General features: G+C 33.0%; 1 protein-coding gene across 1 annotated transcript in view; it reads left to right on the top strand.

The window, feature by feature from the left end:
• LRP1B (LDL receptor related protein 1B) overlaps positions 1-24,922 on the top strand; it is a 1,792,829-nt gene that overhangs the window by 1,149,306 nt on the left and 618,601 nt on the right. Inside the window, exons 22-25 of the mRNA XM_030883038.2 lie at positions 2,463-2,663; positions 7,991-8,236; positions 21,546-21,743; positions 23,262-23,466. Of these exons, the coding sequence (XP_030738898.2) occupies positions 2,463-2,663; positions 7,991-8,236; positions 21,546-21,743; positions 23,262-23,466 (850 nt within the window). The remainder of the gene's footprint in view (positions 1-2,462; positions 2,664-7,990; positions 8,237-21,545; positions 21,744-23,261; positions 23,467-24,922) is intronic.

A 24,922-nucleotide genomic window follows, 5' to 3' on the forward strand; every position in this document is an offset into this window, starting at 1 on the left:
ACACTGGGGTTGTTTTTTTATACCCTTGTCAAATCTATCTTTGTGTTATACAACTTTTTAATCTTAATCAATGTGAGAGAAAAAATGCTATCATATTGCTGTTTTTGTTTACTTTTTTAATTGAAAGATTTTTTGAACATCTTACGTTTGTAAGCCATTATTGATTCATTGTGAATCTTGCACTTATATTGGTTTATTGATCTTTATCATATTGATTTATGAGGCTTTTCTATTTTAAAGAAATATGCCCTTTTTGTCAAATATAATGATTTTTTTTCTGTTTTATTGACTTTATGTTGACTCTGTAGATGGATTTTATTGCTCAGTGTGGACAGTATTTAAGTTTGTCAATTTGTCCTTTATGTTTTCTATGTTTGTAATGTTCTTGTTTTAATAGCTGTTTTATTCTAGAATGTGTATTATCATTGTTATTATTTTAAAACACTTATTTGATCTGTCTATAATTTTTTTTGGTGTAAGGGTCAAGTAAAGATTCAGCATTTTTTTTTCCTCCAGGTGGCTCATCAACAATCCTAACATTATTAATTTTGTAATTATTTATTCTCTACTATTTTGAATTGCCAGTTTTTGTATATTAAAACCATGTACATAAATGACTGTACTTCTCATGTCTCTATGCTGTTTAATTATTGATGCTTATTGATATCCTGTTATGAAAAAAATTTAACCAATGTTACTTTAAAACACTTCTAAATTCCTGTCATATATAGTTCCTACTCATTAGTGTTCCTCTATTTTTTTTAGAAGACTCCTCATGATATTTGCAGTTTGATTTTCTTAAGTTTAGGATAAGTTCATGGGATTACAATAATATTGTTACTATTTTATTGGGATGGTATTAATTAGGGGAAAAATAATACCTTTAAAATATCTTCCTCTCTAAAACCAAACTATATCTTTATTCCAGGCTTCTTTTGAGTTTCTTTATAAACTTTTAAATTTTCATATAAATTATATACAATTTTTGTGTAGTTTAACTCAAAATACTTTGTTTTATGGTAGATTTTTTGGTTGACCTTTTCTTCTACTATATTATCTTTGTATATATGAAATCTATTGATTTTTGTATAATTTTTTAAACTAGCTACATATATTTTAAATTCTTAGTTTCTTATAGTTCTTATTTAGTTTTTATTGATTTATAATTATGTGATTATATTAACTGCATGTAATGATATTCTCTTCTAGTTTTATACCTCATTTCTTTCTATTGTCTAATTATATTACATAATATTTCCAGGCAATATAAAATAATAACATTATTAGTTTTATTTATGATGTTAAAGCAAAATTTTATAATGTTCCTCCATTTATATTCAAATTCATTAATAAAGTGTTCATTTTATGTGAATAAAATAATTCATTTTATTTTAAGAGTATTTTGATCAATAAATGTTGAATATTATCAAATTTATTTATATTAACTGTGGAACTGATCATTTGTTTTTCTCTTATTTGATATATAGTAGCATAGAGAATTATTAATATGTTTCTATAAATAAAACATATTTTCACAAATATTTTAAATATTTTAAAATTCAGTAGCCTTGAGTTTGAAGAAGACATTTAAATACGTAATGACTCTTGGACATATACAACCTAACATTTTTCCATTTCCCTTTTATTTGCCCCACTCATTTTATGAGATGTTGGTGTAGTCAACTGATAACCAGTATTTATCTTTAGGAACATTTTTTATTCACATTACACATTAACATTGTATAATTCAGAAAAGATGATTAATTAGAAGAAAATTACAAATATTCTGGAAAGGAAGAATAATTTGCAACGAACAAAAACAGTTTACATAGTCAATACATTGCTTTCTAGGAATTTCACATTGTTACTTTTGAAACATTCTGGCTAAACAATAATCACTTCATTTTTTTCTTTCAAAGTCAATAAAGAACATATTTCTCTAAATTTTGTCTGTATATATCTTAGCTACTAAAATGTTTAGTAACATTTTACATTCTTCTATGAAAGGGCATGTACATAAGTCTGAATGTGAGGAGTTGAGTTGCTAAGGTTATAAATGTAAATAGAAGGACATCTTCACCTTCAAAAATAAAGCATTTGCTTAATTTTAGGTCTCCAAAATACAGTGATAGCACCTATCTAAATTTAGGGCACTGAAAAGAACTTATAAATAAAATTTGCTTTTAAAAGTAATTAAACTTTCAATGAGTTACAGATTTTATTTTTAAATAGGGTAAGGCAATAACTTGAAACTAAAGAAAATATCAGGGCTTTAACACTAAGAATACTATTACAATGAGGACAAGAACTACTCAAATGCTGTCATGAAAATGTCAAACTATCAGCAAATAGATTTCTTGCTAATGGCAATTTGTTCTGCCTCTGACTGAAGACAATGACTACTCATTATTCCAGTGGCTTAATTGCAAAAATTAAATGCATGTTGTTGCTATTTTCTTAAGGGAGATGCATCAACAAAGACTGGGTATGCGATGGAGATATCGATTGCGAAGATCAGTCAGACGAAGATGACTGTGACAGTTTCTTGTGTGGGCCACCCAAGTACCCTTGTGCTAATGACACTTCGGTCTGCCTGCAGCCAGAGAAGCTCTGCAATGGGAGAAGGGATTGTCCTGATGGGTCTGACGAAGGCGACCTCTGTGGTATTGCACGTTTCACTGCATTGCTTCTTTCTGGAGACTAGAACCTTTTAGTCCACTAGCTGATAGTTATTATAGTAGCATTTGTTCCTTCCAGTCATTTCTTTAAATGTAACTTTTAGGGTTGAATCCTGTTTACATTTTACAGGCACTGTATATTTATTTAAAAAATTAAATATGATCAGAAATCTCAAAAAATGAAGCAGAAAAGGCTACCTGATCCAACTAACTTAACAATTGTACAGCTGCATTCATCATTTAAATCTCTGAATAGTCAATGATGTTCCCACAATTGAATTGATTATATTCTGTCAGTGAGTTGCTCAGAACAGAAGACTCCTGTTATTATTAAACTATGGGATGAAATTTACTACCACCCAATGTATTTTGTCAGGACTCAGATCATTACAACAGAAACCTTTTTTAAAAAGAGGAAAGGAAGAAACTGGATAATGAAATCAATAGAATATTACTTGATTTTATATAATTTTCTCAGAAGTTTTTAGTTTTCTTACAGTAGCTTTCTTTAGTATGCTTTATCTAGTTAAAATGATGATTTCAGTGTGATAGCTTTTGAGCTTTAAAATCACTTTTCACTAGCCATCTCCTTATGCCACCAGCACAGATAAAGCAATTATATTTCCTTCTCTGTGGGGAGATCAGAGATTTCGCAAGGAGATTTTAAAAATATGCTTTCTAGATAATACTGAAGGTGACATCAATAGAGTAATGACGAAGATTTATAGCATGATAAGAACAATAATGGGATGACTTGAGGCTGTGAGAAAATGACTTTAGGAAATGATGAACCTGCCTGATTGGAAATAGGAAAGACAACTACATTTAAGCCTAAAGTTATCATATATTGATCTGAATTGAGCATTAATAGCATACTGAGTGATATAAAAAAGACTATTATTCTTTTTAAAATTTATGTAATAAAACATCCTTTCTTCCAAATAGTCTGTGATTCTATAAAACAACCTTGAAACAGTAAATGCAACAGTCTTCATTCAGTGATGCTATCATTTAAACAAACAGAAACCCTAAAATTAAATCCAAAAAATTACAACTAAAGGATGACAGACTTTATTTATACAGTTTATCTGTATTCACTTCTTTTTCTCCCAGCCTGTTCTCCCTGGTGGAGTAGTTCGGTGGATGGAAAGATCTCTTACATTACCATGTATGAGAATTGCTCATGAAGTTTGTAAGAGCAATTCTAAAAGAAGGAAACTGTCAACAGTCTTAAAATTGAAAGTGTATAATTATAGAAAAAAATGAGATTTTGACAAGTTTGAATTCTATTCTTCAATTACTTCAATTAAGTCACCTAGGCAGGTGGTTAATTTCTGGAATTGTCAGTTTCCTTATAAAAAAATGGATATGATATCTATTAGGAAGTCATGGTAATAATACTTAATGCACTACAGTTCTTGAAATAAATTAGTGCTTTTCCATCTTTTCTTCACCCTTTGGGTTAAATGAAGTAAATAAAAGGTGGAGAAGAGAAAATACAGTCATTAAGAAAAATGAAGAGAATCATAAGAAAATGCAGCCTTATTTTCCTATTCTCTGCTCCCTAAATTGGGAAAATAAAAGAGAAAAGGAGATTTCTTCTGAATTCATTTCTCTGTCTACTTCAAGATTGAAAATCAGTTCTTGCTTATCAAGCTACTGTACTCATTGGCTAAGAAGTCTTGCTCAAAGATTTTAAATGATTACAGGGAGTGGAAAAGGTCACAGTAAAGCTAGGTGTGGAAGTACCAGAGGAGATAAAAAGACATTTTTGTACTGATTGCAGCACTGTGGCATATTGAACTCACATACTCTGTCCTTTATCAGGTGAAGTTGAGGGAGAATTAGAACAATGAAAAACAAAAACAATCACTGGTCAAGGGATTGACTGCATTGCAGAAGGCTCTTCTTTCCTCTGAAAAGGTGCTTTTATGTGCACCTTTGTAGTGTCAGTTTGTAGATGGTCGGCAATATTGGTTCCTGTAGGGAAATGACACTTTGGTCTCTTGTTTTCAAATCCTTTTCCAACCAATACTAGGTTAGGCCCTGTCCAGCCAGGCGGGGATGTTGGTTTGAGTGCTGCAGCAATGGGCATAATGAATCATTTACCTGGTGGACATGAAAGATATACCAAGTGAATTAACTTTAAATAATTGGCATGAATTGACTTGTAGCTAAAGAGTGGATTTTAGAGAAAGATACCCAAAGTTGAAAGGGTTTTTTAAACCATTTGCTATAGATGGTGAAAATGTAGGGTTTGCCCTCTTCATGTCAACTCCTTCCAAATAGTTGTATCTAAAATAGCTGTTTTGTATCCCCCTACTCTCCGTTGAAACAAAAACGGGGATTGATTCATATCCTGTTCCTCAATACATGTAAAATATATGAAAATTACTTGTAATCTGTAGACAGTATTTGGGAGGTGTCTTGAGATGTAAACATCCATCGTTTGGGTAGTGAGGTTGTTTGTTTTCTCCAAATAAATCTGGTCTATAAAATTTTAAGAAAAGAGAGAGCTCAAGAAGGTAAGTTGAATCCTGGTGGAGAGATTATTTTTTCAGGGGGAATTTTAAGTGATTTAAAGAGGAAAGACATATGCACTTAAGAAAGAAATAAGAAGAGATTTCAATCATTCAAGAAGGGAGTTAACTGTTGATTTTTGTTATAAGGGTATGTCAAAGATAAAACTGGATACTAGTTAAAGTGATATTTACTCCGTAATAACTATTGCAATAGGGAAGAGTATCCAATATTAATTGAAATCAGCTTCACCAAAACAAAAGATGAGAAGCTTTTTAAAGGCTGGAATGTGCTATGGGAAAGGCACTAAGGGGTGTTAATGGGGCATTGGCCCATGTGACTAGGCCATCTGGGTTTGTTAATTGGTGCTCATCCCAGAGAAGAGACAAACTTCTCATATCTTTATGACTGGAGGCAGTGGTACAAGTCAGAGCAAGGTACCCACAGGGTTGGGAGTAAGGGTGAGAGAGTTATCTCCTTAAATGTTTGCATTTCAAAAAGATGACTTTCAGATCCTGGGGTTGGGAGGAACAGTTCTGAGTGGTAGATGATTGACATCTCAAAGGTACAGAGAAAGGATTTATCTTGCAAGCTTTCTAAAGTAACTGCTCTGAGATGGGGCTCAGGGCCCTATCTTCCTATCATCAGGTTTGAGGGAAAACAATAGTAGATTTCTGCAGCATCATGGAGTCATAGAGCTTTCTCAGGAAGACACTTTAAGGAGGGCTGAGGTCATTTTAGGGATGCTGCCATGAGCTGTTAAAAACTGTGCTAGTGTTTGTCTAAGTCTCTTATTGGCTTGGGAAGAGGGGTTTGGGGAGAGGATTAGACAATGAAATTGTGCTGAGAGTCTGCAGTTTTATCAGCCAAGACTGAGGGTTCAGAGATGCTTGACTAAAGCTTGGTCAATGAGAGAGTCTTTTGTCGGGTAGCAAAAAATTTAAAAAGAAGCTGCAGGATTTAATGATAGGTTTAGGGTTAAGGGAAAATTGACAAGGGGCTAGCCATACAAATATTGCCATTAAATTTATATATTAAGTTGTAGAGTTTCAACGTGAATTTTGTTTATCCTTAAATCTAGGATTTAATTCCACAGGTAGTGTCAGAAAGAGACATTTGAATGCTGAGAGAACAGTCGTACTTGAAATAAGCTAAAAGCATTGTAACAATTTTTTTCACCCGCTGTGTATGATGACATTTCTTTACAGTAATTCTCTTGAAAAAGAATGTCAATAGAACAAAATGGGGCAAAGATTTTGAAACGTCTGCTGTTTTGAAATGATTATGATTACAGGTGACCAAACATATTTGAAGGAACCAAGAAATGAATCTATGTTTTTTTCTTCTAAAATAATGCCAAACTTGAATTCTTAGAGAAAACAGTTAATGTAATCATTTTTCTTTTCTTATTACTGTAACTTCTTTTATGGTGACAAATGTGAAGAATAGTTGACCCATACAGAAGTTTAAAATGTGTAGAGAATATTTTTGAAAGTCTTACATTCCAGTCCAATTTTTTGAGCTGGATGAATTTCCATAGAGAACAGGAAATATTAGAGGTATATAAGTAATTATTATTGCAATTCGCCAGTCATTGAACAACATTCCTTTTCAGTATGTCTCAAAACACACCTAACTGAACAATCTTTGACAACTACTCAAACATATTTTTAAAGTAGAGAAAGACAACGCTTCTTTTGGCCTTATTACTATGCACCTAATAGTATATAATAATAGGTAATATCATGGTTGCGAAAACAATTATTTGCTATTTTTGTCAAGGGCGTAAATATGACATCTTGAAATTTCCCAGTTGGACAAATACTAGCTCAATTTAGGGGCAGTTGTGTGCTTTTGGATGATTTTGTTAAATTTTGTTATTCAACAAATATTTTTAACTGCTTACTCTATGCTAGGCACTATGCTAGCTGTGGGATATACATGGTAAACAGAATGAATATTTTGCATACCCTCATGGATCCTACAATCTTGTGATGAAATAGAATGATAAATAAATATATCTAATGTGTGATTATAAACTATAAGTGCCCTGAAAGAGAAGTTCTCTTTCTTTATACAAGTCTACTTGCTGATTATTTCAGCCAAAATGCCAGATCAAGTATTTTTGTGTATTATTTATTATGTTTCCATAGCCTCATTGAATTAATAATAATAACCAATATATGAAGTACAATGTATAATTTACCTAATTTAAAAATAAATATCTAAGAAAATAAAAGTAAATAAATAAATATCTGTAGCCAGTAAAGGACAAACTAATCCATTCTGGATTATTATTATAAATCACACTATAGGTGTAGAAAAAGATATATAGATATAATACATACATGTGTATGTGTATGCCTGTTTATTTATAAACACTGAGATAAGTCAGATTTTCAGATCACCAGTGTATGTGAGTCCCTTTTGGAAGCCCTCAAAAACTGATTTTGCATAACTGCTAAAAGGCTCAGCATAATCTTTCCAGTAATAATGGAAACATTGAACTCACTTTACTTCTATGGAGTAAAACAAAGTGTACTCCAAAGATTTATAGAAATGAAAATCTTCCATTCCCAATTTCGGTCATATAGAACTCTATTTGGTCATTAGATGAATTCTTTCATCATTTCTACCCCAACTTCTGGGACAAAAATCTAAAGAGTGCTTTCTCCATTCATTTATAATATCCTTTCTCTAATTCCAGCCTTAGAGGATTGAGTTCAGTGATTAGTATTTAATTGAGCAAAACAATTGATGATGCCCTATAATCTGTTCCTCTCCTTTTATAGATGAATGTTCACTGAACAATGGAGGCTGTAGCAACCACTGTTCTGTTGTTCCTGGAAGAGGAATTGTCTGTTCTTGCCCTGAAGGACTTCAACTCAGCAGAGACAATAAAACATGTGAAATTGTAGATTATTGCAGCAACCATCTGAAGTGCAGTCAAGTGTGTGAGCAACACAAGCACACAGTCAAGTGCTCATGTTATGAAGGGTGGAAGCTGGATGTGGATGGTGAAAGTTGCACAAGTGTCAGTAAGTAGATGTGTGTTTTGCTATATTTAAGAATAGCAAGTGATATGTGTGTTGTGTATCTTGCTATATTTAAGAATAGATATTGATAAAAAATGCAAAAACACCTCAGAAAATCAATAATGGGTACAACTAATTTTAGAAAAGGCATTTAAGTATAATGTGTCATATTAGACCTACTTCAAAATCTTCTGGACAGAAAATATTACAATAATCCTTTACCATTACAGTCCATCTGACTATCTTTTCCTTAAGTAACTGTTTTTGTCATCTTCCTCCCTAGGCGCTTATTTTTGTATGCTCCAAAGCATTTACTTTTATTTCTCTTTGAATGTTTAGAACCCTCCAAAGACTGGCCCTGTCCCACACTTCCAACTGTATTTCTACTACTCTTGAAAACAACTCCTTGCTCTGGCTGTGTTCATCTTCTAATTGCCCATTTAAGACATTCTGCTGATTCTCTAGATCATATTCCACAGTAGGAAAAGCAAACAAAGGCTATGGAATCTGAAATTTGAACTCTAATCCTATAAATGGCATTCATTATGTATGTGGCTGCAGGCAGGTTACCTAAAACTCCTTGAGCCTTAGTTTTCTCATCTTTCAAATATCAATTCCCATTACAACAACATGCTGTAAGAATAACATGAAGCACTTTTTGCTGTGCCCTATACCCATTAGGTGCTTAATGAATGGTGGCTTCCCACTGTCTTCTCCAGATTCTTAATTTGAGTCACAGGACACTTACAGGTCCATGGATAGAATTGAAGGGGTCCATGAAGTTTGTTAGGGAAAATTTTACACCTTTATTTTCTTTAATCTCTCACTGAAGGTTAACATTTCTTTCAGCTGTGAATGTATACCACAGACCAGTTCTTAGCAGCAACTATGACTGTGTTTCCAATAGAAGTGATAGGCATATTCATATCATGTTAAAGTTGTTGCTAATATCGCAAAATATCACTTATGTTCAGGCTTTGAAAACCACTGCTACTTCAGTAATGGGAGTCATTAGACCCACTGCTCAATCTTGTTATTGAATGCATTAATTTTAAAAAGTACATATATTACTCCATCAAAAATTGGTTTTTTTTGAATTTTGATAATTGTATTTGAATATATTTGATACTTTTTTTTTTTTTTTACTTTTTTCTTACTGTTTTTGTAGTCTTTAAAAATTTCTGATTAGGAGTACCCAGGCTTCATCAGGCTCCTAAGAACCCATACATCATAAACTTTTTTCATTTTGTTTCTTCTGCTTATATTGTACTTTCCCTCTTTGTCTCTAAAAATCCTGGATATTTTTTAAAACCTACTAGGTCAAATCTTTCTTCTTTAATATAGAGTCTTCTTCCAAATATTCTTACTCTCCACTTATTTCTCCTTTCTATATCTAGAATTTGTCCAAGAAAATATGTGGTCACCTTTTTAATTTGCTTTTTTAATTTCTATCTTCTTCCTTTGCTCTTTACTTCTCCAATAAAGTAATAAGCATCTTGAAGTCAGAAATCAAGTTATAGATTTTTCTCTTGTGTTTTACATAGTATCCAATAAAATAATATGCAATTAAAAACATGATTTTTTTCAGGGAATGTTAAATTATTTTCTTATTTTATTTCAAATGTTGTCTTGTAGTTGTGTTTTCCTAGCTGTTAAAATTTGAGTCCTAGAGGCATAAGTTTCACAAACATTTATCTAACTCTTTCTCCTTCAAAATTCTTGCACAATGTAATTGGCATGAGAAGCTGAAAAAAAAATAGCAGTTTGTTGTAATAAAAATAGCCATTTCATATACATGTTTGGAGTAGGAAAATGATAGGTCAAACTTTGACCTCAGATATATTTATAATCATGTTTTACATGAGAATTGGCTCTAGGTCTGGTTTTTGGATACAGATGACAAAATGATTGACTTATTATAGTGGCTTTGTACTCTGTGAAATCAATCACAACTCAAGCTGAATATTAGAACAATTCAACATTTGAATATAATTTACCAGGTGCAAAGATAATTCTTCTAATGGAATTGACCCCTTCTACCCTCAGCTTAGAAAGAAACTCTAATAGTACCATATCATTTCTCACTGTTAAGATTGCTGTATTTCACACCTGGCTTTGTTTATAATTTGACAGAGAAGCAAAAGTATATTTTACCTTTTAAAGTTAGTACAGAGCTTTTCTTACATGGAAACTTTAACCTGCTGGTAATTTATCCCTTCCTCAACATACAGTGTATTAAATACCATTTTTAGCATTTATATTGTTACAGATAATAGAGGTTTTGTTAGGTATTAAAACTTATTTTTGATTAAACCAATTTTCATACATAAAACAAATTTATTCTGTGTTTTATTCAGATCATTTCTTTTTGAAAAACCTACAGCAGATTCATAATTCAATAAAAATGAATTGACTATTGATTATTGGACTTTAAAAGTAAAATTTCTTTTTTCTTGTTCTTCTTTTGTTCTTTTTCCCCATCATTCTTAAGCTGAGTGCTTCCTTTTAAAATGTGTTCTCTTTATTGAATGCAATATCTGTGCTTATTCTTCTTGACATTTTAAAAATAAAAAATAATAGTACTCTTTATGCCACAAATTAGAAGCATGACTCGCCCATTTTTTTCCTCCTGAATTTTCCTCTGTAGTTGTCTCATATTCTCTTATTTCTTTCTAATCATCCCTTCCTAAATTCTTTACACTCTGCCATTTGCTGAATTGCTGAGATTACTCTATTTTCTCTAAGTTAACTTTTAACATCTTATTAGTTAACTATAATTATTTTCAAAATACTGTTTTTATAATCTTTTTTTTTATTTTATAAAAATAAATCTCACTTCTCTTGGGTACCTGGATACTTTATTTTATCAGTGCCTTACATGTTCCCTCTTTAATACATAATTTATTAATCACCTTTCTCTGAAGTATTTTCTTTTTACTTATGAAAACCCAGACTATTGCTACTGACTGCATTTCTTTTCTATCTCTGGTTTCTTTGCTGTTTGGTAGTAGCCTACTTACAAATTTGCAGCATATTTCTAGTAACATTGGAAAGAACATTGTAGCATCTCCCTTTTATTTTCTTTTAGCCTGAATTAGGTTAGATTTACCCACCAATGTATTTCTTTGTTCTTAATCGCTTGTTTTTTAAAAGATTTTTCTATAAATGTATTTATTTTAAAACATATCTTTTTAAAGAAAGAGATCATGGATGTAAATACAAAACTGCATAAACATAATGATCACCTAGCAGTACACTGTGTCCATCACCCAAACTTTTTTTATTTTTTGGAGCCCCATTTACTTTATATTTTTGTATTGAGTTATAGTTGATTTGGAGCTCCATTTACTCCATTTTTTATTTATTTAAACAAATTTTTTTTATTGCATCCAAACTTTAATTCTAAAAAAAAAGCATCTGTGCCACAGCACAGTCCAGGCAGTTGTAATGATCATGGCAGTCTTCTTTCCAGCCTATTTTTTATCATCCTCTTGTTTCTCCAGTTTGTGAGAAGTAAAATATCAAAAAGTTGAAGGAATATAATATTTTTATTGAAAATGGAGAGGGTAACCCAGATCTGGAAGATGAGAATTGATGAAAAGAGCTCAGACATATAGTAAAGAATAAAGTGATGTTAAGCAGATGGGCTACCTTGGGGAATAATGGAAGATAAAGGTGAAGAGATCAGGGCAGTGAAGCTGTGGTGGTTTACAATCTGGCCATCCATTCCTTTATTTATCTTAATAAAGTGAGAGTTTTACATATCAGTCTCCATTCATGATTTTAAAAGTAACTATTCATTATTTATGAAAAGAACCTCATATCCTCAGCCTGACATTAAGGGCTTTCTTCATTTTTGTTCATTTAATCTCTCCAATCTGATGTTTCATTGTCTTCCACTGTGGGTTTCCACTCCATGCACATTATTTATGGTTTTGTCATGAGTAATGATAATAAATGCATCATGGCCAAGAATGTAAAGTACTTTCACGTATATGACTTCATTTTACCTCCTTCATGTACGCTGCTCATTGCCATCTATGACTTTTCAGTATGACAGTATTTTCTACATTCTCTCTGGAAATCTGAATCCTATACTCTATTCAAAACTCCCACCTCTGAATCATTTCTTTTTTTCCTTTCTGGTTTTTCTTTCTATTTTTATTTTTATTTATTTTTTATTGAAGTGTAGTTGATTTACAATGTTGTGTTAGTTTCAGGTGCACAACCAAGTGATTCGGTTTTATATATGTATATATATGCCTTTCAGATTTGTTTCCCTTATAAGTTATTACAAAATATTAAGTATAGTTCACTGTGGTTATCTGTTTTATACAATAGTAGGTCCTTGTTGGTTATCTATTTTCTATATGGTAGTGTGTATATGTTAATCCCAAATTCCATATAAATAATTTCTTAAATTTAATTATAATATTACTGATAGCTACCATTTATCAAGCATCTAAAATGTCATAGGTAATTTATTTATAACTCACAAGAAGCCAATTAGATATTATTAATTCTCTGATTTTATACCTATGGAAACTGAGACACAGAAGGTTACTTCATTTGCCCAGAGCCTTGTGGTAAAGAGATGTTAGAGAAGAGCTTTTGCGCTTCATTCCTCCTGACTCCAAAGCAAGAGCTTTTACAAGCCATTCCAAAGATCCAGGCCATCTCTATGTACTGTGTGCTCTCAGATTCCCACGATGCCTTTGAACAGTCTCTTTTATAAGCTTATTTCTGTCCCTTACACCTGTGCTTTTTTCAGAGTGGAGGTTGAATCAAATTATTTTATAGTTCTTTTGAAATACATGAAAATTGTGAAATATATGAAATTTTGGTAACATTTCTCCAGAAAAAGTCTTATTTTTACCTATTTTCATATATTATTAAAGTATATATCTCACTCTATCTTTTTATTTTATATATTCTTAATTATTTTCTACTTTCATTCCTTCTATTGTTAATTTGTACATATATTGTATATGTATATGTATATCTACCTGTATATGTATTGGTCCTGCCATAGGTTTATCTATACTTTATTAATCTTTCAAACAAATGACTTTGGGTTTTTTTGATAATCTATTTTTCTCTATCTTATCAGTTGCTGTAGTTATTTTTTCTAATTTCTTTGCGTTAATTCTTTTTATATTTTCGGAATTATTGAGTTTAAGTAAGATGTTAATTTTTAATGGATGAATTCTCAACTTTATTTAACTAGCACAAATACACAGAGAAGGAAAATATTAAATTGTCAGAATGTTACATTGTTTTTCCTTATATAGATGGAAAAGTTTTCAGAGCTGAGGATAGTTATATAGATTATCTGAATGAGGTAAAAAAAATATATGATTTTTAGTTAACAGTGAACTAAAAATAGTATATGTACAGTTTTTTACTCTTTATAAATTTCCACACTTATTACCATATTTCTTTTTTCTTATAACAGATACATTGAGGTATACACTTCAGTGGTTTATAGTATATTTAGAGAGCGATACAACCATTACCGCTATCTAATATTATTATATTTTAATCACCCTCTCAACAAACCCCACAGGCATTAAAAGTCACTCCCCATCAACCCCTACCCCAGGCCTGACAACCACTAATTTATTTTCTGTCTCTATAGATTTACCTATTCTGGACATTTTATAAAAATGGAATCGTAGAGTATGTGGTCTTTTCTGACTGACTTCTTTCACTTGTCATAATGTTTTCAATGTTCAACCATGTTTTAGCATACATCAGTACTTTATTTCCTTTTATTGTAGAATAAAAATCTCTTGTATTGATATACCACATTTTGTTTATCCATTTATCAGTTGATGGACATTTGGATTGTTTCCAATTTTTGCTTATTATGAGTAATTCTGCTGTGAATATTTATGTACAAGTTTTTGTGTGGACATGCATTTCATTTCTCTTGGGTGAAAACTAAGAATGGAATTGCTGGGTCATATGGTGACTCAATATTTAACGTTTTCAGAAACTGCCAAACTGTTTTCCAGAGTGGCTACTTCATTTTAAAACCCCATCAGCAATGCACGAGGGCTTCAGTTTCTACACAATCAATTTCCATCAGTTTTTACTGTCCATCTTTTTTTTATTATAGTCATCCTAGCAGGTGCAAAGTGGTATCTCACTGTGCTTGACTTTTTTCCCTTATGACTAACAACGTTGAGCATCTTTTCTTGTGCTTATTGGTCATTTGTGTATCTTCCTGGACAACATGCCTGTTCAAGACCTTTGTCCAGTTTTAAACTGGGTTATTTATCTTTTTAGTTTTGAGTCATAATTGTCCTTTACATATTCTAGATACAAGTCCCTAATCAGATATGTGCTTTGGAAATAATTTGTCCCATTTTGTAGGTTGTTTTTTCACCTTTTCACTTTCTTGATGTCCTTTGAAGCTCAAAAGTTCTTTTTTTTTTTGGATGAAGTTCACTTGTTATTTTTCTTTTGTTGCTTGTGTTTTACTGTCATAGCTGAGAAACCATTGCCTAATCTAAGGTCATTAAGATATACTCCTATGTATTCTTCTAATAGTTGTACAGTTTTAGCTCTTACATTTAGGTCTACACTACATTTTGAGTTAATTTTTATATATGATGTGAAGTTTGATCTTCTTTCTTTTGCATGTGGAAATCCAGCACAATTTCTTTTTTTCTTTTTTTTTTTTTTTTTGCGGTACACGGGCCTCTCACTGTTGTGGCCTCTCCCATTGCGGAGCACAGGCTCCGGACGCACAGGCTCAGCGGCCATGGCTCACGGGCCTAGCCACTCTGCGGCATGTGGGATCTTCCCAGACTGGGACACGAACCCGTGTCCCCTGCATCGGCAGGTGGACTCTCAACCACTGCGCCACCAGGGAAGCCCCAGCACAATTTCTTGAAAACACTCTTCTTTCCCCATTGAACAATTCCCTGGAGATTGGGCTTTTGGGGGAGCTCCAAAACCCATCTATCCCCTCTGGTGGTTTCTGGGCTGTCTGTGTCCAAGGCTGCCACAAAGCTGGGGAAAGGGAGACATGATTGGTGCATGTTTGTTTTTTTATATTAATTTATTTTTTAATATTTCTTTTATATTGGAGCATAGTTGATTAACAGTATTGTGTTAGTTTCAGGTGTATAGCAAAGTGATTCAGTTATACATACACATGTTTCTATTCTTTGTCAAGTTCTTTTCCCATTTAGGTTATTTTACAGAATATTGAGCAGAGTTTCCTGTGCTATACAGTAGGTCCTTGTTGGTTATGTATTTTAAATATAGCAATGTGTATAGGTCAATCCCAACCTCCCAGTCAATCCCTTCCCCCCCCAGCCCTTACCCTCTGGTAATTATAAGTTCATTCTCTAAGTCTGTGTGTCTGTTTCTGTTTTGTAAATAAGTTCATTTGTATCATTTTTTTTTTAGATTCTGCATGTAAACATATCATATGATATTTGTCTTTGTCTGACTTATTTCACTTAGTATGATAATCTCCAGGTCCATCCATGTTGCTGCAAATAGCAGTATTTCATTCTTTTTTTTTAAATAAATTTATTTTATTTATTTATTTTTGGCTGCGTTGGGTCTTCGTTGCTGCGTGGGGGCTTTCTCTGGTTGCAGTGAGCGGGGTCTACTCTTTGTTGCAATGCGTGGGCTTCTCAGTGCGGTGGCTTCTCTTGTTGCGGAGCACGGGTTCTAGGCGCGTGGGCTTCAGTAGTTGTGGCGCACAGGCTCAGTAGTTGTTGTTCACGGGCTCTAGAGCACAGGCTCAATAGTTGTGGCGTGTGGACTTAGTTGCTCCGCTGCATGTGGGATCTTCTCAGACCAGGGCTCGAACCCGTGTACCCTTCATTGCCAGGCGGATTCTTAACCACTGTGCCACCAGGGAAGCCCTATCTCATTCTTTTTAATGGCTGAGTAACTGGGATTGATGCATGTTAAAATGCTACAAAGTTTGCTGTTCTCAATGATATTCAGCATTTTTTCTTAATAAACACTCACTGGATTGTTACTAGAATTTGGTTAATTTCTAGAGTTTAGAAGAAAGATAATTTTGACCATTTTGCTAGTATTCTCATTGTTTTTATAGAGGAGAAAATTTTTGGAAGTCCTTACTCCACCATTTAGAGATTATTCTCTATATCATTAATTTTTAATTGTCTCATGGTTTTTAATCTACACATTTGATGCCATAATATCTCTATTTCTGAATTCCCTATTTGAGGTCCTGTTAGTCAAGAACTTGTTTAGTAATTATTTTTAGTTTAAAGCATATGAGGAGCTTAGCACTCTTTATTGTTGATTTTTAGTTTCATTTCATTGTGCTCAGAGCATGTGTTCATTATTAGTTTGATTCTTTGCTATCTCTTGAGACTTACTTTGTGGACTAGAACATGATCATTTTGTTAAACGTTTCATGTGTACTTAGAATATGCCTTCTATTTTGATGGCACCAATTTCTATATAATTCCTGTGTGTTGAGTTTTGTGTTTATTTTGTGGTTCTCATTATATTTGTTATAATTTTTTCTATCAGTTTGAATGGGTTAAGGTTGAAACTCACACAGTATAATCATGGATTTATTAATTTCTCCATTTAATTATGTCAAGTTTTGCTTTATATATTTTTTAATCTATTATCGGGCATATACTATTTTTGTTTGTTTTTTGCGGTACGCGGGCCTCTCACTATTGTGGCCTCTCCCATTGCGGAACACAGGCTCCAGATGCGCAGGCTCAGCGGCCATGGCTCGTGGGCCCAGCTGCTCCGCGGCATGTGGGATCCTCCCGGAACAGGGCACGAACCCGTGTCCCCTGCATTGGCAGGCGGACTCTCAACCACTGCGCCATCAGGGAAGCCCTGGGCATATACTATTTTAAGAGTTATATTTTATCTGTCAAACTGTTCATATTATCATATAATAGTGAGCCTTTTTATTTCTATGAAAGCTGTTTGCTTTGAAGTTTCTTTTGGCTAATATTAATGTTAATTTATTAATCAGGCAATTAATATTTTATGACTATTCACAAATAAAATTTTAGAACAAACACATCACCAAAATTATTTATTTAAAAAATCAAGACAGCTAGACCTATACAGTTTTCGTGATGGCCTTTTATTGTTAGCAGAGGCAAGAGTAGAATCCAGCTCTTCTATTATAAAATTTCTTTCTACTCAGTTGTAACAGAGAAGGCAATAATTTTTGGTTCAAGAGAATATACTTTCTCAAATAGGGCATGAAAGTAAGAGCAATAAATGATGTCTTAAATATGAATTCTCCTGAAGGGAAAGCATGTTTTACAGTATTTGTTATGCTGAATTACCATGCTCAGCATATATGTCATGCCCAAACAATTCTTGTTTTATTTATGAGTATTTCTTAGAAGGTGATATGAAATTTCTTCTATTATTAGTTTAAAATTTCATTCAGAAAACTAATTAATTTATATAGGAAATATATGCAAATGCTAAAAAAAAATGAACCTATGCAGAATAAAGTAAAACTTAGTTTTCTTCCCACTCCTGAACTCATCACCAGTTCCCATGGCAGAAGTAACAGCATTCCTTCATTAATCTTTTAAGATGTACTCTGTGATTTACCATCACATAGGTCTAGAAAAATCTTTTATTTTTTAACTTAAATGGTAGCATATCATGCACACGGTTCACATCTTGCTGTTTTCAACTTACAAAATATTGGAAGTTATTCCACATCAGCACATGCATATTAATCACATTCATTTATGTGGCCTTATAATATTACACTCTGTGACTATCATACGTTATTTATGCAGCCATCTATTGAGGAATATTAATGTTGCTTAATCTTTTGCTACCAGAAATGATATTGCAAAGGATTTCCATCTTCATCTGCAAATTATCATATGTACAACTCTATCTTTACAAATGGGCTTACTTGATCAAATAGTGTAATATATATATAAACTTTTGATGGAATATTGCACAGTGACGCTATACTGTGTATACTGGGTTATACTTTTGTTATCACTATACCAGAGAGCCTTTTGTCTACATTTTAATCAAAACAGTGTCTTATCAAATGTTTTCATAGTTTTAAAATCCATTTATCATTTTATGACAGAAATTGAATACTTTTTAAAATTTCAAAGTTGTTTATATTTTCCTTTCTTTGAATTTTCTTTTTAATACCCTTTGCCCCGTTATTCATGTATTTTTTCTTATCAATTTGTAGGAGCTCATATGTATTAAATAATTTAATCCTTTATTATATTGCAGATATTTTACCCAGTTTTCCTTTTGTCTTTTGACATTTTTTACATTGTTTTTTCTCCTACAATTTCTTCAGTAACAATAAAATTCATTCTTTTCTTTAGGTCTTCTATGATTTGTATCAAACTCAGAAAGGCTTTCCTCATTCTAGCATACTAAAAATAAAATAACACATTTTTGTATGTAAGAAAAGTAGATACTTTTGAAGAAGCAGTCATTTTGTGATTTAAAAACTGTGTTCTTTAACATTATTCAATATAAGCTTCTCTAGCAAGTAGCTGCTGCACCTACAATTTACTACTTAACTAAGGGCAAACAAACTATAAGCCAAAGGAAGGGAAGGCTCTTCAGAGCTGTAATGTCCCTAGTTTCAGCATATGCTAAGAAATAGCTGACTATTTTTGGTGTGTTATCATCCAACCTTTTCTCTTACCCAGTATCTCTTTTGCTTATTCCTTTGAGCGATTTCTGGAACTTAATAGTCATAATAATTATTAAATATTTATTAAGATATTATTAAGTATTCACACTTTTAACTGTCAATTATCCTGATAACTTAGTATGTTATACACTTTATAAATTAAAATATTGAGGATCAGAGTGTCTGAGTAAATTTCTCAAATTTATACAGCTAGTTGATAGCAGAGCTCTGTCTTAACCCACAGTTTCTGACTCCAAGTCTGTTACTTGCTGACTACATCACAGTTACTGCTACATTTGTGTTTACTGTGATGATTTTCAGCTTATAAAACAGATTTGCAGACGTCATCTAATTGGATTCTGATAGCAACAGTTTAAGTTAGATTGAAAGGTGGTTATTGTTAACCTCATTTTACAGGTAAGGACATTTAATTCCTGAAAAGATAAAGAATGTTTCTAAGCTAATAGTTGTTTCACAGCCAAAGCAGGTAATCAAATAAGGATTGCTGATCCAAAATTAGTTATTATTTCTTTTAAACAACTGTGCATCTAACACAGCCTTTTTTTTTTTTTTTACTTTAAAAACGCTAAATTTTGGATTTTATATTTTATGAGTATTTGTTCTATTGGGAGCTTTCTGGAACTGGTTATTTTGTACATGTTTGGTATCTTGTATCAGTTAGCTATTATCACAGTAATGTTGTGCAATAAACACCATAATACTATGCAATAAATATCCATAATACCTAAATGATATTAGGTATTATATCAACAATATACATAATGTTTGCTCACAAATTCTCAGGACTTCTGGACAGTTCTTATGGTCATGGCCAGGCTTGCTTATACTATGTGATCAGCTGAAGAGCAAGTAAATGACTCTGCTGATTGTGGCAGCATCTCTCCCATGCTAGCTGTCAGATAGTCTCTTAGGATGGATTCAACTCTTCTCCACATTTAATCACTCAAAACACATTTATTTAATGTGCTGGGCAGAGCTCCCTAAAGTAGATTCACCTCCAGTGAAAAAAAATGGCAGGTGACTTCCCTCCACCAAGGCAGCCAGCACCTTCTAATCTAAGACCTGGTATGTACTATGTATTCCCTGGTGCTAGGTGTTAGGGACAGTATAATGAGCAAGACAGATGAGATCCCTGTTTAAGAGAGTTTATAATCCAGTGAGGAAGATCAATGGCAAACACGGAAATATTGATTTTAAAGTATATCTCAAAAAAAAAAAAAAAAAGGCTGTGATGGTATAGAATAATGGAGGTGTGCTTTTATTAGATAACTGATCAGGAAAGACCTCTCTGAGGAAATAAGATTAATAAGAACAGTAAACCTGGTTGCAATTGACAAAATCCCAGTTCAAATGAAGTTGAATAGAGTTAAGTGCATTGGCTCATATACTGAAAGTATGAGAAGTGTATAGGGTATTTGAAGGAAGGAGCTAGTCTTAGGGATAATTGGAACTACAGATTTGAATGTCCTTAGGACATCATGGTCTCTCCCCTGGTCATCACTGCTTCTGTTTCTGAGGCTTTTTTTTCTCTTCTCCTACAATACCACAAGTAGACTTACACAAACTACAAGGACATGAACTGACAACACTAGGCTGAGAAATCTGTGACCATAGAAGAAAAGAGACTCTTTCCCCTCAGCTTGAAAACTTCTCTGGAATTTTACAAACCCGTCTTCCTGACTTAGATCTCACATCCACCTCTTGAGTCAACCACTTTGGCCTGGGATAATTATAACAGCTCACATTCACAGACATGTATAGACTTGGGATAGGAAAATCAATTTCCCTAAAGAAAAGCACAAAAGGGTGGCACTAACATGGAAACAGGAGAAATCTTTGTGAACCTGGATCCCTCCCTCAAAATGTATATTCATCGAGTGAATTCATGTCTAACCCATATTAGTATGTCTAGTGGTAATTGGTATAGGACTTAATACATTTCAAAATGATAACATAATTTTTTTAACTTTGGGGTATTAAAAATTCTTTCTTTTAGGTACAAAAATATAAAACTTTAATCTCATATTTGTTTTCAAAGCTTTTTCTGTTTCTCCCTACTCAGGCCTGGTCCAGGATTAAAAACTAGTGGGGGAAGAGTTGTAGACATGATCTTCTTGGGTTGTAGAGAGAGCCACCATCTTCCCTCATGGAGAGTATTCACTAATTATCAGCCCAATAATTGTTTTTTGTTGAATCTCTCTCCTTTATGGATCTAGAGTCATGTGATGGGCTAAGAGTGGCAGCGTTAGTTTTATTCACCTCTTAGGAATTCCTATGGTGATGTTTCTGAAGTTTAGATTGTCAGCTGAAACTACTTTAAAACAGAAAGTCTTACATTTTGTCTTGGAATTGCAACAATTCTTGTATTTTAAAATCAGAATAAGGTGTATAAAAATTCAAAGAATAAAGACACATTTATATGTTATTTTAATAAATACAAATAAACCTAAGTTTTTCAAGTTTCTTTTACATTTTGGATTAAAAGAAATTGTTCCTTTCGTGAGAGAAATTTACATAATAAATTATACTTTTAAATAAATGGATTTTGACCTCAAGCACTTTATTCCACTTACTAAGCCTATAAATATTTTCATAAGCCTATTAAAATAAATTTATTTTCAGATCCTTTTGAAGCATTCATCATCTTTTCAATTCGCCATGAGATCAGAAGGATTGATCTTCATAAAAGAGACTATAGTTTACTTGTTCCTGGATTGAGAAACACAATAGCACTTGATTTTCACTTCAATCAAAGTTTACTTTATTGGACAGATGTTGTAGAAGACAGAATATACCGGGGCAAGCTTTCTGAAAGTGGAGGTACATCCATTACAATGTTGACTTAACGTTCAGATTGATTTCTAGCTGAAAATTCCAGAAAAGTATGCTGTAATCAGAAGGAATTTTGATTAATCTTTGGCCTTTGGTTCTTCATCTTCTCCCTCATATGTGTAAAACCAGGGATGTGAAGTGTATGTGTGAAGATAGGGGAGGGAAGTGGTGAAGGCCTGTACCGTTCACACCATTTTCAAGTTGTGAACTTTTTCATGCATATTCGGTGAAGAAATTTATTTACAAGAAAAAAAAAGCACTGTCTCCTACATACCAGTAGTCATATTTTTGTCAGTTAACATAGCTTGTGTTTTATTTGGTTTTCAGCATAATTCAAAGTAATAATGAATTATTACAGAGATTACAAATATGAGCTGAATATTTTTTTCCCATGATTTGACATCTCTTTTCTCCAATCTAGGCCGTTCTTTAGCAGCAAGGCCTTGAGATAAATATACGTAATAATTCTCTTGAAAATTTTAGATCTGTGTAGCATTCCAAAGGCCAGGTATTTCTATCACCATCTAAATTCCTCCTTAAATCACCTATACAATTTTGAAAAAATATAGTATTTGAACACACTGTATAATTACGATCTGTGATATTGCAAGGTACTGTGTCATATTGCAAGGTACTGACTTCAGATGATGGATTTAGATCCATCACTTTAGATGGTTAACTGTTCAAAAAACCACACTATTAAAAAGTCTAACAAAAGCACTGGCAATGTCATAAATTACAAAGAGCTATCCTATTAGAAAAAGGATTGTTTTTTAAATATATATATATATATATATATATTTAATTCCAAAATAAATTAAGGAATGGATAAATAAGGTTAGTGCTGGGTATTACCAAATTGCTTATTTTTATTTAGACCACACTACTGCCTTCTTCTCTTATTTGCAAACATGTTATATCCTGCAAGTCTTATGGCTTGCAGGATATAACATGCAAGCCATAAAACTTGGCTTATGGTGTGGAGGTGGGTGATTTGGGGCTTTTGTTAAGGTTAAATGCAGCAAGAGTGATCTTATCAGGCATGCTTCAAAAAAGAGTGGGTGCTGACTAGCTATGATGCATGTTACCCCAGGTGGACTTTTTCTTTTTATTCTACCCCTGAAGATCAACGTTTGAATTAAATTGCACCAATTTTAACCAGCACATCATTATTATTTCCAAAATCCCTTGCTCTGACTAAAAAGTCAGAAGCACGAAATAACTTTTTTGCAACCTAAACATTGTTATTAGCCTCAGAGTTGTTTTAAAATTCTGTCATACTGTCACTGAAACGATTTAAGAGATTAAAAATCTCTGCTGGGAAAGATCAGTGATTCTAAATTTGGGGCCTTCTTAGTTTCCTCTGTGCCAGGTAACACTTTTGCACTATATCTCTCAAGGTTAATATAATGTTAAGTACTTCATATTGCTAATAAGTAGGCCTTTTCCTTTGTGCTTAACATGTTCCTTGAATGGGTGCAAGTGTTGGCTTCTCTTTTCTTGTAGGTGTCAGTGCCATTGAAGTGGTTGTGGAGCATGGCCTGGCTACCCCAGAAGGACTAACAGTTGACTGGATAGCAGGCAACATATACTGGATAGACAGCAATCTGGACCAAATCGAAGTGGCCAAACTAGATGGTTCCTTAAGAACTACACTCATAGCAGGAGCTATGGAACACCCCAGGGCCATCGCTTTGGACCCAAGATATGGGTAAAGAAGTTTGCCTTTCACAGATTCACTTTGGCATAAAAAATAATCTTTCAAATTAATACTGAATTCTATTATCTCATAAATTATGAGTCATAGTGCTTATTTTGTGCATGTAAATATGTGTGTATATATACTTGTGCATAGTTGTCTATACATGTGTGTGTTTATATGTACATATACAATTATATACATAATTGTGTGTGTGTGTACATATATCTATATATATATAGCTATAAATATAGATATATCTCAACCAGTTTTAGTTTGTTACCATGAATTTTGTTATAGGATTGCTTATATAGGTACTTTTAGAGGATATAACTTTTTTTTCTAAATGTGGGCATTCGGCCCTTTTGGAAGCTATTGTAACTCTATTTTAAGCAGTAATTTAATGAATTTCTTTTTGACCTGACAAAGAGATGCTGTAATTGTTTCTAAGGGTTGCAAACCACAGTGTTTGGTCCAAACAGTCACTGATGTTAACCACCTCACCCTATATCTGTATTGATATTTGTATATACTTGGAGTTAGTTTGAAAGAATATTAGAATAAGCTTGAAAGAGTCCAGTATTGAGATGCTAACTACTGGGATATTTGAAGGACAAGACACATAATTCTGGAAAACAAGGTCAAATGTATAATTCAGGTTATTGCCCCCACTGTTTCCCTGTGTTCCTCTGTGAAAGAGCAGAAGAGAGACAGTGGATTTGGAGCTAGAAAACAAGGGTTCCAGCACTGCTCAGTCATTTATCCTCTGGGGAATCTACTCAAGTGTATTGTCTTCCCTTAGATTTCAGTTTTCTCTTTTGTAAATCAGGGATAATAATTTCTTTATAATTAGGTTGTTTTGAGGAGCTGGGAAAATGTGGAAGATAATATATAACTCATCTACATGAGAATGCTTTGCTCTTGCTGTTAATTGTTTATTTCTTTGGTAATTATTTCATTAATCCAAAATCATTGTCAAGTCTAAAGGATGGTAGAAAGGAAATTGTTTTTTGGCTCTGTACCTTTAAGTAATACAAAGTCTAGGGAGGACCACGGCGAGGGGGGAGTCAGCCAGGAGGGACTTTAATGAGATGAAGAAGAGAGAAAAGGGAGCCTTGTGTTTAAGTCAGCTTCCTGGCCCACACTGTCTGCTTTGTGCCCTGGTTTATGCCCAAGACCCAGAAATCGATAGATTGGGAAGTCTGTTTGTTTTCCTTTTCCTCAATTCAGATACAGAAATTAAAGGGACAAGGCAGCTTGTCTAGACCAAGGCTCCAAACTGGCAACTCTCATTGCTGTGTTTGTTTTACCTTCCACAGAGGTTGACATTTATTTGAATTAGTTGCCAAGAGTTAAAATATTGAAAGATTTTGTATACAACTCTGGATTTCTGGCTTCTTTCAAAAAAGTAGGGAGATCTGGCCACAATCAACAGAGCAGCAATTGTATCTTTTTTTTTTTTTTAACA

Source organism: Globicephala melas, chromosome 7, assembly GCF_963455315.2.
Source record: "Globicephala melas chromosome 7, mGloMel1.2, whole genome shotgun sequence".
Classification (NCBI taxonomy): Eukaryota; Metazoa; Chordata; class Mammalia; order Artiodactyla; family Delphinidae; genus Globicephala; species Globicephala melas.